The following is a 13,628-nucleotide window of genomic DNA, read 5'->3' as shown; positions in this document are numbered from 1 at the left end:
GGAAACATTTCTATTGATTAAGTTTTAGTGTATATTAAAACTTAGGTCAACTTCCACTGACCATATCTCCTAGTATATGATGAATTAGAGGACCTACTTTACATCAAATGAAAGTTCTTCAAATTATCTTTTCAAAGATACCAATTTCGCCTAAATCCAATACACGAGCGAAGAGTTACAATCATTTTTGTGAGAGTGACAGTAGCTGCACGCGATTAGCGTGCGACGCACGCTCTGTCGCACGCACCAAATTTCCAGATTTTGTTTTCTCGTTTTTAAGGGAAAATTGGGTATTTCCAACCCCTCTTCCATCTTAAACATGGCATTAAATCCCCCAAACACCAAAATAAGGTTATTTCTCCCAAAATCACAAAGAATCCTCCATAGGGTTTCGACCCAAAGATTAATATATCTCAAGATTTAACCGTAACTTTTCCTTAATTCTTGAAGATTTGGAATCTCCATTCTGAGGGCTACAAGAAGCACCAATCTATCATACGTATAGCATTCCAAAAGCTAGAGTTCATTTAAAATCTTCTAATTTAAGGTACATGGGGTTCTTCGTAAAAATTGCATGGTCTCATTGAAACGCTTGATTAGAATTTAAAGTTTATCAAGCATGAATTTATAAAAGGGTTTTGGAATCCATGATTTTAATTTTGTATCATGAATGTTTTAATGATATTATTGTTTTGGCCTTTAGGTCTTTCCCCCTTAAATTGATTTACATCTATATGTATATGTATTGAATTGAAGATTGTTTGAGACCACAAATTATGAAACCCCTCTCTTGTGATGAATTAAAGTTTATGATCATGTCGGAAAAGTGTTGAAATGCGTGTTTTATGTTTTGAAAGTAGTTTTCTCAACATTATAGTATTTGAACATGATTTAGAGATGATGAAAGGGTGTTTCTTAATAAAATTATGTTCTTGTTTGAAAGAGAAATAAGTGCATGTAATTGAGAAACATGACATGACCACCTTGTATTATTGAAATGTTGATAAAGAGAAAGTTTTTTTTGCATCTGTTTACATGAATTTAAAAGAAAGAATTATTTGAACTGATTTATTGTTATGGTAGTCCCAAACTTCATGTTTTGAAGAAGAGATGATAATATGCTATAAATGGCTCAGAGATGTAAATTGCAAGTCAATGGTATGACGATACCATATAAATGCATTCCATACATAGTCAGAGATTTCACACTTTGATTTCAGAGAATACATGTATTAAAGAGTTAAAAACTGGGTTAATGTGTGTTAGGTGGTTACCTGAAGAAAGCATGAGTTAGATGAATCTATGCCGGAAATCGTGAATTGCCAACACGAGAACTTCGTACCCTGCTATGTGATCTAGTGTACCTAGTACTTTGTCATCCCAAATCAAGATTTATCGTTTGGAGCCCTGCTTTGTGATCATGAGCCCAACCACGACATAGTGAATTGATTTGGGTTGTGGCACCCTGCTGTGTGATCTTGTGTGCTCTTCCCTCAGTAGTACTCCTATCTTGGCAGCAACTGAGATAAGGTACTCGGTGAAAGCTGTGAAATTGTAGGGTATACCACCTAGCGCAGAAGTAAAATAAAGAGTGTCATAGAGTTTAGATGATTTTATAGAGTCCTTTAAATATGCCCTTATGATTTTACCATACGATATATTTATGAACTGGTCAAACTGCTCTCACATATGTTGAATTTAAATTATTATATTGGATTTTCTCTTCGTACTAGTATAATTGTTTTGACCCCCTACCTCCTAGGTTCTGAGGCTCAATCTAGGGGTCTGGCTAAGCAGTAGAGTATTCAGAGAAAATAGATCCATACAATGGTGAGCCTTCTTTGTTCCAGAAGGCCTGTTTATTTTAGATTAGGGAAAAGGCATCGTTTTCTCCTCAAACTATACCCGAAAAGTCGAAGCCACACCTAAACTATACTAGTGACCTATTACATACCTAAACTATAAAAAAGTGAAACTATTTACACCCTATTAGGCTACCACCACTCACATGTGGTGTAGTGTTTTACACGCGCTGCCACGTCAGTAAAAAGTATCACTTTTTTATAGTTAGGGTGTGTAAATAAGTCACTTATATAGTTTAGGTGTGGATTCGACTTTTCGACTATAGTTTGGGGTGGAAACGATGCCTTTTTTCTTAATATTTTTAGCCATTTACTTTTGTTATTTAGTAGGCTGGACGCTCCTAAAATAAGTGTAACACACGCACCTTAGTATGGGGGTCGTGGAGAGGTAATAATATCACTTTTATATAGTTAAGGTGTGTAATAGGTCACTTATATAATTTAGGTGTGGCTTAAACTTTTCTTGTATAGTATGGGGTGGAAATGATGCCTTTTACCTTTCAGATTATGTTATTCCTTTTGTTTTAGCTACTGGTGGTCTTGTCCCAGTTTTCGAACAGTTGTCATTTGATCACGTAGTAGAGATTTCACTGGTTCAGATGCTGTTTAGTGGATATTTGATTTCCTTTTTCATTGTTAAATTGAACTTAGAGTATGACCATGGTTCTATTGTGATTTATTTTCCGCATCTTTTCATTATTGTATGAATGTTGTGCATGACTACCAGATAGACAAGGGCGTCCGGGCCTTTGTGGTTCGAGATGCTCATCACGGCTAGGGCCTCGGTTCGTGTCATAACAATCATGTACCTCCGACTCAATTAGATTGCTCATCTCTTTGTGTATTCCACCTGGAAACACAAGGACAAAAAGGAACACTAATGAGATTAACTAGTATAAGTTGTACTTCTTTCTATCACTTTGACTACGTACCGGTAAACCTATTTTTTTCAAGATATAAAAATTGCATCTTGATTAAGTTGCAAATCTCCCGTGGTAAGATTCCACTAAGATTGTTTCTCCACAGTGAAAAAACTTGCCACACCGAGATATTGCATATGGAGATCAGGACAGAGTCGGTCATCTGGCTGCTCTCCATCCATAACTCCATCTAATTAACAAGATTCCCAATTTCTTGTGAAATTATCCCTGCAATTAATGTATAATTAATTCTTTTTGAAGTTTATAATTAATTCTTTTTGAAGTTATTAGATAAAATTCATAAGATAAAACATACCAGTGAAATGGTTAGATCCGAGAGCCAAGACCTGTAGATTAGTTAAACTTCCAATTTCACTATCTATTGGTCCATCAAATTTAATTTCTGATAAAGTCAATTGTTGAACTTGTGAACAATTTGATAAGCTTGTGGGAATATTACCATGAATCTTGTTTTTGATAGATAAAGCACTTTGACTATTGGGAGGCCATTGCATAAAACATTTGGCAGCTTTCCTGATAGGCTATTGCCTCTAAATGAAATGACTTTGATTCTAGAAATATTGAAAATTGTTAATGGTATGGAACCCGTAAGTTGGTTAAATTGTATTGACAACCAGTTCATGTTGTGAAGATTTCCGATCTCTTCTGGAATGTTTCCTTGAAGTGTATTGCCAAATAGTTCTAACCTCTCCAATCTCAAGCCATTCGAGAGAGACACAGGGATATGACCTTCTATGGAATTGAAGTTAAGATTTAAAGTCTTCAAGTGTGGAAAGATAAGAAAATGAAGAAGGAATGGAACCAGTGAAACTATTATTCCTACTACTTAGAAATTGATGTTGGTGTAAGAACCCAAACCAAGAAGGAACCTCTCCTCTGAAGTTGTTGAAAAATAAATCAACAAACGTAATCATATGCAAGCGTGCCATTTCTTGAGGGAAATTTTTATGAAAGTTGTTGCTTCCTAAGTCAAGAGAAACAAGAAATAAGAGGTTTCCAAAATCTTGTGGAATTCTGCCCGTAAGAGCCATATTAGAAAAATTCAAGGAATTCACTCTCTTGTGACGAAAGTCACAGGTGACTCTAACCCAATGACAAACAGAAGTAGCGGGAGACCAACTTTTATCCAAGAAGTGAAAGGGGTCGAAAATGATTTGAGATTTTCAAGAAAAAAGAGCTAATTGATCAGTGGTAGTGTTGGTTTGGGTCATAGCTGAACTAACCATAACATACTGAAGCAATGAGAGAAAAGAGATTAATGTTTTCTCCATAATTGCATATATTAGTAGGAAAATGGTATGGCTAGTAATCTGTGGTATTGAAACTTTATATAGCGTTAAATTTTGAGAATATCCGTTTTGGATACTTTTGTTTTAAATCTTTTTTTTGATCAACTTTCTTCTTTTATTCTATCATCTCAATTAATATTGTTACCCAACTTAATTTATTTTCCAGCTTATGTGGGACCAAGGTACTTGATCATTTGAAACCAACCAAATCAATTAAGTCTTGAAAATGGTGGTTGTGTCGTTATCATGTTTTACACAAATTTATCAGAAAACAAGTAAAGTTGTCTATAAAAATATAACACACTAAACCTTGTGAGAAGCAGGGCGTCAGAACTTGAATTTTATAGGTTCAAATTCTAAAATAGTGACATATGTTAGGTATTGATTGCCTGGTTTATATTTGTACATATTTAGTGAATTTTTTTTTTAATAAAAAAGTGGACAACCTTCTACCTCGTTCCGGCACATACTAATGTAAGGACACAAATGTGTGTTTTGCTTGACATTCTTGGGGTGTGTGTCTCACAATGTTGAAAATGAGAATGCAATAGTTTATGTGTTCAAACCAGAGACGGATCTAGAATTTTAATCTTGTGGGTTCGTAGTAAAATAAATTAATATGAAAATATAATAAAAAAAGACAACTCCCACAGGGATCGATCCCATGGTAATGGGAACAAGCAATTCAAGAGTACATTCCATGCCATCAACCAAAGTTTCTTTTTGTTTATGGGTTCTGATCTATAATATTTTATTTACTTATTCTATTTTTTAATATATTTATCGAATCTACGGTAGTGGGTGGGGGTTCCCGCTAACCTCCACCCAATACTGTAGATCCGCCCCTGGTTCAAACCATAAAAAAGAGGGCCCTGTTTTATTAATATCTATTCAATTATTAAGTATAAAAGATCATTAACAGGCTGTAAATAAAATTCTGATAGGATTGGACAGATTGCTTAAGTGCTTTATAAATCAATTAACAATCTGCTACACCACAAGTACGACCTTGTTGGGCTCAGCTATTCTAATATATTAAGAAATGATAGCACATCATATTGTGGAAAAATATTAAAGGGGGATGGTAGTACACTTAGCTTAAAAGTTTACTTGTTTTGTATTTTCATGTGTAATTTGTAAATCAAGGGAAATTTAGCTAAGAGAACTTTCTTGTTGCCACAAAATACTTACAATAGGCTGAATGAGTCAATGTTAGAAGAAGTTGCATTTTTCTTCATCAACCTAAAATAGAAGTAGAGGCTTTTTGTTTTCAAGATGAACAAAAAAAATACATTGTCTTTCTTTTATCTTCTTCTATACCATGTGAGCGGAGAACGAATTCTTCTTACGATTTCACATCTAAAAACGTATTCCTAAATACCGGAACACATCTCCATTGAATTCTAGTTGTTTTAAGGGATTGAAGGCTTACATCAATAACACAAAAAGAACGAATTTAGAAAATATTTAACCAAAAAAATGTTAGATTTTTATTAACTTATTCGACTAAAACTATAAAATACATACGTAAGAGGCTATTTTGAATATACAATCAAAATAAGAAACCATTGGTGTCTTTTAATCCTAACTTTTATAACCAAATGTAAAAGGATGCACCTCAATAACACCATAAGAATGAATTGAATTAATATATGAATATATGCTATAAATAATTAAACTCGTAATTTTAATATTACAATGAATTTATAAGAAATATTTTTATGTCTAAAATGTCTCTTTCTTGCATAAAGTTACTAATAATTTCCCTCATAGTCTAATACAGGTCAGAAAATAAAGTTAGGGGCACCTAAAAAAGTGCCAAAAAAAGGAAATGTCAAGGACTATATGAAATTCATAATTTGAGGATGAAAAATTCTTCTTCACTCTTTTTTTTTACTGTAGGTGAAATTAATAATTTGAATTAACATTAAGACATTGATATGATGCAACAACATACCTAATGTAATCCCACAAGTGGATTTTGGGGAGTGTAGGGCGTACCCAGACCTTACCCCTACTTCGTGGAGGTAGAGAGGTTGCTTCCGGAAGACCCTTCGCTCAAGACACTGAATATGGTATCATGACAATATCTGGCAGGAGATGCTTCCTAAAGACTAAAAGAGACATGCAAAGCGATGCGTAAGCTAGGATCCTGCTCATGAGAATAATAATGATCTAAGACTGCCGGACTAAGACTGAGACTTTGCAAAAGATAGTGGAATCATCTCTTGGATTGGACTATGTCTTTCCTTCACTCAACAGAAAATATTTATGCTCGTTGTGTTATTTTTTTTTTCTTTTCTATTTGCTTTGTGTGTGATTGTATTCTAGTTAACCTGCAGTCATATTGGACCATTTAGCACTAGTGTTGGGAGGACCAATAATGCATCATAAAATTATTACTTATTACTTGGGCGCAAATGAAAAACAAAATTATCAAACCTGTGGAGCAATAAGAAAGGATAGTCACTTCACCACCTAATAATAGAAACACAATGGACAAAATAACTAATTTTTGAAGAAATAATTGGACAGCGCCTTACTAAAAAAAGGTTAGCAGTTTAAAAGAGATATTTCTTCACACTCAATTTCTTCAAGAGACTGATCTTCCAAATCATCAACATCATTGTTTCGAGGACTTTTATCTCCAGAATCTGACGTCGTAGTTGGCGACCTTCTCATAAAGTGGAGTAGGGCTCCGAAGAGCGAAGAATGCATTTATAGACTTGACTCACATTTATAGGTGTTGCATTTTTTGGGAATGTACCAAAAGCCGACTGTGAGACATTACTCGAACAGAAGGTAGAACATTAACAGGAGGCATACCTGGATCTAATTTAACTAACGGTCCATTGTAAAATTTACAGGTGCGGTATGGCCACAAAAAGGACTCGGTTTCTGACGGGAGACATAGTGAGTAAGCATAATGGGGAATCCAGTGGATTGAAAGTAACTGATCCTTGCTAAAGTGTAGGAACAAACAAAATCCATTCAGCTCTAATCAAGATATTTTATTACACTAAACATTTATATTACTTGCCTATCTGTATTCATACAGTTAATTCCTATTAACAATTTTTAAAACGTTCATTTTCAAGCGGAACAATTTGGTTTTAGTTATTATTCAGTTCCCCCTTTTGCGACAATAATATTAAGAGGAAACAGAGATTTATTGCAACCATCTTACATTTCTGAAAACAGATTAATTCACAAATCATGTTCTAAAACAAAACAAAACAACAATCTTTACATGAATAAAACAATTGAGAAAAAGTTGAAACAAACAAGTGATTTGGAACAACAGATTCCAAAAACATGTTCAACATGCAAGAAGTTGAATCTTGATCTTCTGCAGCATCCCTACAACATCTTTCATGTTAGCCCTTTTTGCCGGAGATTCAGCACAACAATCTAATGCAATTTTCACGATTGATGCCACAACATCTAACTCCTTCTGTTAGCGATTACCAGTGGATATACCAAGTTTGCATCTACGACGTCCATTATTGGCTCTGGGAATGAATAACTCGCCCATTGCTTCAAGCTAAGGTTACCCTCAAACTCATTAGGCTTTCTCCTAGTAAACGTTTCCTGCAACATGATTGCTTAACGGAATACGTCACACTTTGTTGACACTAGTCCATCAAGTCCATACTCTACAGTCAAACAATTCATTTAAAGATGCAATATACTTTCTAGGTGGGAAAAAAAGAAAGGAGTAATCAGAAAAACTAAGAGACGTACCTGGTGCAATATAACCTAATGTTGCTATGGTTTTAGTGTACAAATCACCCTGATCTTCACCAAGAAGTTTTGACATGCCAAAGTCGCTTAGGTGGGAACCCATATCTTCATACAGCAAGACATTACTAGGATTTAGACAACAGTAAATCACAGCCAACGAACACCTACTTCAATGCACCTGCAACATCTATCATTGTGCTTAGTCTCTGCCTTATGTCGAGAAATTAGTTGTGCGAATACAAATACTTTTCAAGACTTCCATATGGTATGTACTCGAGCACTAAAGCCTTAAAATCATGGTTGGAACAACTAATAATAACTTTTATGAGATTCCTGTGGCAGAGGCTGCGCAGAACTTCACATTCCATATCAAAGCTCTTGTATGCTGCCTCTAGTTGCAAAGTGAACACTTTGACTGCAATGGCAGTTCTACTTCTGAGAACTCCTTTGTAAACAGAGCCGAAACTTCTACAACAAATCAGATTACTCTCACTAAGTTCATTAGTTGCTTGGAGCAGTTGATATTATGAAATCATTTCTCTCAATGAATCAGCTTGCTGAGGAGCACTTTTACCTCTTCTATACCTACCTTAACCATAGGAGCACAAAGGCCATAGGAACAATCACAACTGTAATTGCGAGCAAAAGAAAAAGAACTTGAAATTTATTCCTATTTGATCTATGCTTTGATTAAGTGGGGCATGGTGGGATACTAAATCTTGACGAACAACACAATGCTTTGTTGTAGATGACTAAATGACTCGACCGGTTATTGAAAGGATCCCTGAGGGTATTGGTTGTCTGAAACATTGAAATACTTGAGGTATTGCAGTTTCTCCAAAGACATGGGAATGATGCCCGATATATTATTGTGAGAAAGGTCTAGGAATTCTAAGCCTACCATGTTGCTCATTGAGTCTGGTATAGCTCCTTGAAACTTGTTGTGTCTCAAAGAAAGGTACGCCAAATTTTGCAAGCCTCCAATTTCTCTAGGAATTTCAGTTGAGAATTGATTCATCCACAGATCCATCTTGGTTACAGCCTTTAGATTTCCAATTTTTGGAGGTAAAGTACCTACCATGTCGTTTGGTGATAAGTCAAGAGCCACTACATCTCGAAGGTTTCGTAAGCTTGGAGGTATATTGGAACTGAATTTGTTGGAACCCAGATGTATCTCCCTAAGGGAAGTAATATTTCCCAAACAATTAGGAAAAGATCCTGAAATTTAATTTTGACCCAAGTAAATATCACCCAAATTCTGCAATTTACATATATGATCTCCAATAAATCCTGTAAGAGTGTTGCTAATTAATCTCAAGCGCTGAAGGTTTCTCAAGTTTCCAATTGATGTGGGAATTGATTCAACTAAGTTGTTTCTAGAAAGTTTAAGGTCTAATAAGCTGCTTAAGTTCCCAAAATCATTTGGAATTCGCTCTTTATTTTACAACTGCTGGCAGAAAATATTCTAAGAGATGTGGAAAGGTTCCCTACGGAGACCGGAAGCATGCTGTTTAGAGGATTCAAATATAGAGATAGAAATGTTAAATTTCTGCAATTGCTTAAGGAAGTTAGCAAGCTTAATGATGAGTCACTAGTTTTATTGTTATCCTCTAATTTAGATACTGTAGATGACTCAAATATCCAAGTGAGTTGGGAATCAAGCCAGTGAGTTTTTTGCCTGAAATATCAAGAACTGTAAGTTTTGAACAATTGAAGATGGAATGAGGAATAGTCCCAACAAGATTGGTTAAGTTGCCCAGATAAAGGTCTTCAATGTTGGGTAAGATAGAACACATGTTTGGTGGGAGGCTTCCTGATAGATTGTTGAGTGAAAGATAAATTATTCTTAGCCCTGATATGTTCAATATCTCCATATCAAGCGAACAAGTAAAACTATTATCCGAAAGACCAAGTTTCTTCAACTCAACGAGATTGCTTATCTCTTTGGGTATTTCACCTGTCAACTCATGACGAAAGAATGAATACAAGTGAGATGAGCTAGTTAGCTCAGTGCTTATCCATGTGATTCATGCTTTAGTTTGACTTGAATTGTACTTGGTAATGGGATAAGGTGTCGACAAGAACTCAGAAAACTATGTTCTTACTCTATACTTCTTTTTCCTTCATTTATATTTGTATTGATCAAAGTCTTAAGAAGGACGTACATATTATTTTTTTTTCCCTATTTTATTTATTTTATTTTATTTTTTGTGTTTTTCTCTCTATTGGACTTCGTAATTTAATTTTTGATGGAATTCTGTTGTGCAGGTTTTTATTTATATGGACTCAAATATATACAATAGTGCTAGTATGCATAAGATGAAACGTACCAGTGAAATGGTTAGTTCGGAGCGCTAATATCTGCATGTTACTCAATCTTCCAATTTCACTATGTATAGGTCCATCAAACTCATTTTCCAATAAAAAAAAATCTGAATTTGTGAACAATTTGATAAGCTTGTAGGAATATGACCGCAAATCTTTTTTTTGTGCATAGATAAAGCCCTTTGAGAATTGGGAGACCATTGCATAAACCATTGGGAAGATATCCTTATAGGCTATTGCTTGTAAGTGCGATGACTTCGATTCTTGAAATATTGAAAATTGTGAAAGGTATAGAACCCGTAAGTTGATTAACTTGTATGGATATCACTTTCATGGTGTGAAGATTGCCAATCCCTTCTAGAATGTTTCCTTGAATTTAATTATAAGATATCTCCAAAGTCTCAAACTTTGAAGCATTCGAGAGTGACAGAGGAATAGAGCCTATGAGATTGTTACCCCTCAATTTTAATTCTCTAAGGTTTCCAATCATGTCCTGTATTTGACCCTCTATGGAATTGAATTTCAGATTCAATGTCTCAAGTGTGGAAACATTAGAAAATGAAGATGGGATGGAACCAATGAAACTATTACTTACAAGGTTTAGTGTAACACCCCACATTTCGGGCTAGAATGTAAACCGTCATTCCTACACGTAAAGGTTCCAAAAGCCAACAAATCCTATTCAAATTTAGTGTGTTAAACAATTATGTAGTGTGGGAATATTTTTGAGCATAAATTGAGATCATAGAGGTTCCTTAACGCAAGGACGAGTTGAAAGCTTTTCTATCGATTGAGTTTTGGTGAGCATCTAAACTTGGGTCAACTTCAATCGACCATACCTTTTTGTATATAACGAATTAGAGGTCCTACTACATATCAAATGAAAGTTCTTTGAGTACTCTTTCCAAAGATACCAATTTCACCAAAATCCAATACCCAAGCGAAAAGTTATAGCCACTTTCGTTAAGAGGCCGTAAGTCGAGGCGATATGCCACCGGTGCGCTCCATCACTGGCAGGTATTTCCTAGGTTCTGTTTTCGAGTTTTTAAGGGTAAAAGGGTCCTTTCCTTCACCCTAACCCATCCATAACATAAAATTTCAGCACCAAGAAGCATCAGTTGCATCTTCAGTCAATTTGTCTCTCAAAAGATTTAAAACTCTAACCATCAATCCAAGAACAAGATTCAACTTTTCCTTCCCCAAGATGAATAATTTAAGCCTTTAAGTTCAAGACGTCCAAGAAACTGATTAAGATTCGGATTCCATTCTTCTAACTAGAAATCTAAGGTATGTGGGGTTTTTCTAAATCTAAATGGGCATAAGAAAATTTTTTCAACAACATTTAAACATTGTGAAACCATGAATTCTTGAAGGGGTTTTGGAATTTACATTACAATTTTGCATTATGAATTTTTTAATGGTAAAATTGATTTGGTCTTGAGGCATTTCCGCTAACTTTGATTTATAACCTTGTTTAAGTGTATATTTATATGTACGCATTGATGAGTTTTAATGATGAATTGAGAGCATGACTATTAGAAATCCCTCTCTTGTTTACAAGCTTCTTGTGTTCGTAAGTAATGATTTATTCAAAATGCATTATTGTAAGCATGATATAAATGTGTTGATTTTTTTTATGACTTGCTTATGGTTTGAACTAAAAAGTGGGTGTTTTTAGTTGGTGTTAAAGGTTAAAGATATTATTAAGAGGATTGCATGTTTTGTCAAAAGTTTCATGACCACCGCATATTCTTTGAAGTGCTGAAAAGAATGATTTTTACATGATCTGATAAATGTTTGAAGTATGAATCTTTTGAAATTGTTTGAAGTATGGTGGTCCAAGCTTTATGTTTTGAAATAAGAGAATTTTATATGATAAATATGGCTCAGAAGCATGACTTGCAAGTATTGGTATGACGATACCAAATCAAATAAGGCCATGATAAATTCAGAACAGAATACAAATTTCTGAATTTGATTTTAGAAAGATACATGTTTAGAACAAACTAAAAATGGGCTTAAGAGATGTTAGGTGGTTGGTTACCTGAAGAAGGCATGAGCGATAAAACTCATTTCTCGAAATCATGTTTTACGGATACAGGTTACTATGTTACCCAAAAGGGAAATTATACATTGGCGATGGCCCTATGACATAGTAGATAAGCAGATACTCCAACCCTTGTAGCAAACTTAGGTTGGGTGCTTGGCCATCGAGTTAAGGGCGGATCCCATATAGTCCATGGAGATACTTTCAAATATGTAGGGTATACCACCGAGCTCAGAAGTAATATAAAGCATAGAAGTGCATTGACGAGATTATTTTAAGTTCATTTGAGATGGCAATGTATTTCAAACAATTTCATGCATAATGTTTTATGACTTGCTCTTACCTATGTTATAGATTTATAAATTCATTATTTGGATTGCTCTACGTTCCAATACAATTGTATTGACTCTCAATATTTTAGGGTCTGAGGCTCAGTCTAGTGGTCCTACTTAGCCGTTGAGTTATTCAGACAGAAGTAAAGAGTGTAATTGGTGATCCTTCTTTATTCCAAAAGGCGTATTTCTTTTCAATTGCTTCTTCTTTACTTTGGTTTAGGTCCACTAGGGTCCTTGTCCCAATTTAGACAGCTATTAATTTTGTATGTATTAGAGATTTCGCTGACAGGGAACATATATTGTAAAGATGTTGATGGATTTTCTTTCATATTGATGTACTTAACTTATAATATGACCATGATTCAGTAATGATTTATGTTTCTGCATCCTTTCATTAGTGTATGAGTATTGTGCATGATTACTAGATGTAGAAAGGCACCCGAGCCTCCATGGTTTGGGATGCGCATTACGCCCAAGGCCCCTGCTTGGTTCATGACAAAATTGGTATCAGAGCACAGTTAATGGTCCCAAGGTGTCTGCAAAATTGCGTCGGGCAGAGTCCTGTTTATGAGTGTGTAGCGCACCACACTTATAAGCAGGAGACTACAAGGTGTTTAGGAATGTCTCACTTTCTTCATGTTCTAGTTCATTTTATGGAGTTAGAATGTTTCTCTTTCATACTATAATTCATGCTATGGTGTCTCCCTTACGAAAGTAAAGTTATCCCAAATCTTACTCTAATGTTCTTAGATATGTCGCATTGTTTAGGTGATTCAAGTGCAGAATTCTAGAATCTAAATGGTATGGTCCTTTCTGATTGAGTTATAAAATATTATAAAATGGTGCAAGGACTTGAGAGGAGTCTGTTAGTTCTTCAAGGTGTATTGATTCAAGTGTAAACTTGTATCTTGATGAAATCATACTTTTTAGCCTGAGGTATTTCAGTGTATCCAGTCCCTTTCAAAATTTTTGTTGCGAATGCCATGCATAAGGGGAATGATGTGTAGCAGAATGTTGGAACTGTATTTCTACTCAAGTTGGAGTGTATGTTAAAGTGTCATGACCTATTGGTAGTGAGATTAGGC

The 13,628-nt window shown here is 34.9% G+C and overlaps 2 protein-coding genes across 2 annotated transcripts; both read right to left on the bottom strand.

The window, feature by feature from the left end:
* Positions 1-6: 6 nt before the first annotated feature.
* On the bottom strand, positions 7-4,083 carry LOC124897645. Its single transcript, XM_047410751.1, has 4 exons — positions 3,099-4,083; positions 2,795-3,010; positions 2,587-2,712; positions 7-1,568 (listed from the first exon to the last, which is right to left on the bottom strand). Exons 2-4 carry the CDS (start codon positions 2,970-2,972, stop codon positions 1,393-1,395), a joined length of 480 nt encoding a protein of 159 aa, XP_047266707.1. The 5' UTR covers positions 2,973-3,010; positions 3,099-4,083; the 3' UTR covers positions 7-1,392.
* Positions 4,084-7,411: 3,328 nt separating this feature from the next.
* LOC107869115 (receptor-like protein 35) lies at positions 7,412-8,917 on the bottom strand. Its single transcript, XM_047411526.1, has 5 exons — positions 8,655-8,917; positions 8,083-8,304; positions 7,837-7,961; positions 7,711-7,748; positions 7,412-7,546 (listed from the first exon to the last, which is right to left on the bottom strand). Exons 1-5 carry the CDS (start codon positions 8,915-8,917, stop codon positions 7,412-7,414), a joined length of 783 nt encoding a protein of 260 aa, XP_047267482.1.
* Between the last annotated feature and the right edge of the window lie 4,711 nt (positions 8,918-13,628).

This window comes from Capsicum annuum, chromosome 4 (genome assembly GCF_002878395.1).
Source record: "Capsicum annuum cultivar UCD-10X-F1 chromosome 4, UCD10Xv1.1, whole genome shotgun sequence".
NCBI lineage: Eukaryota > Viridiplantae > Streptophyta > Magnoliopsida > Solanales > Solanaceae > Capsicum > Capsicum annuum.
The sequence above is the reverse complement of the archived record's forward strand: the minus strand, read 5'-3'. Positions and strand labels throughout refer to the sequence as shown.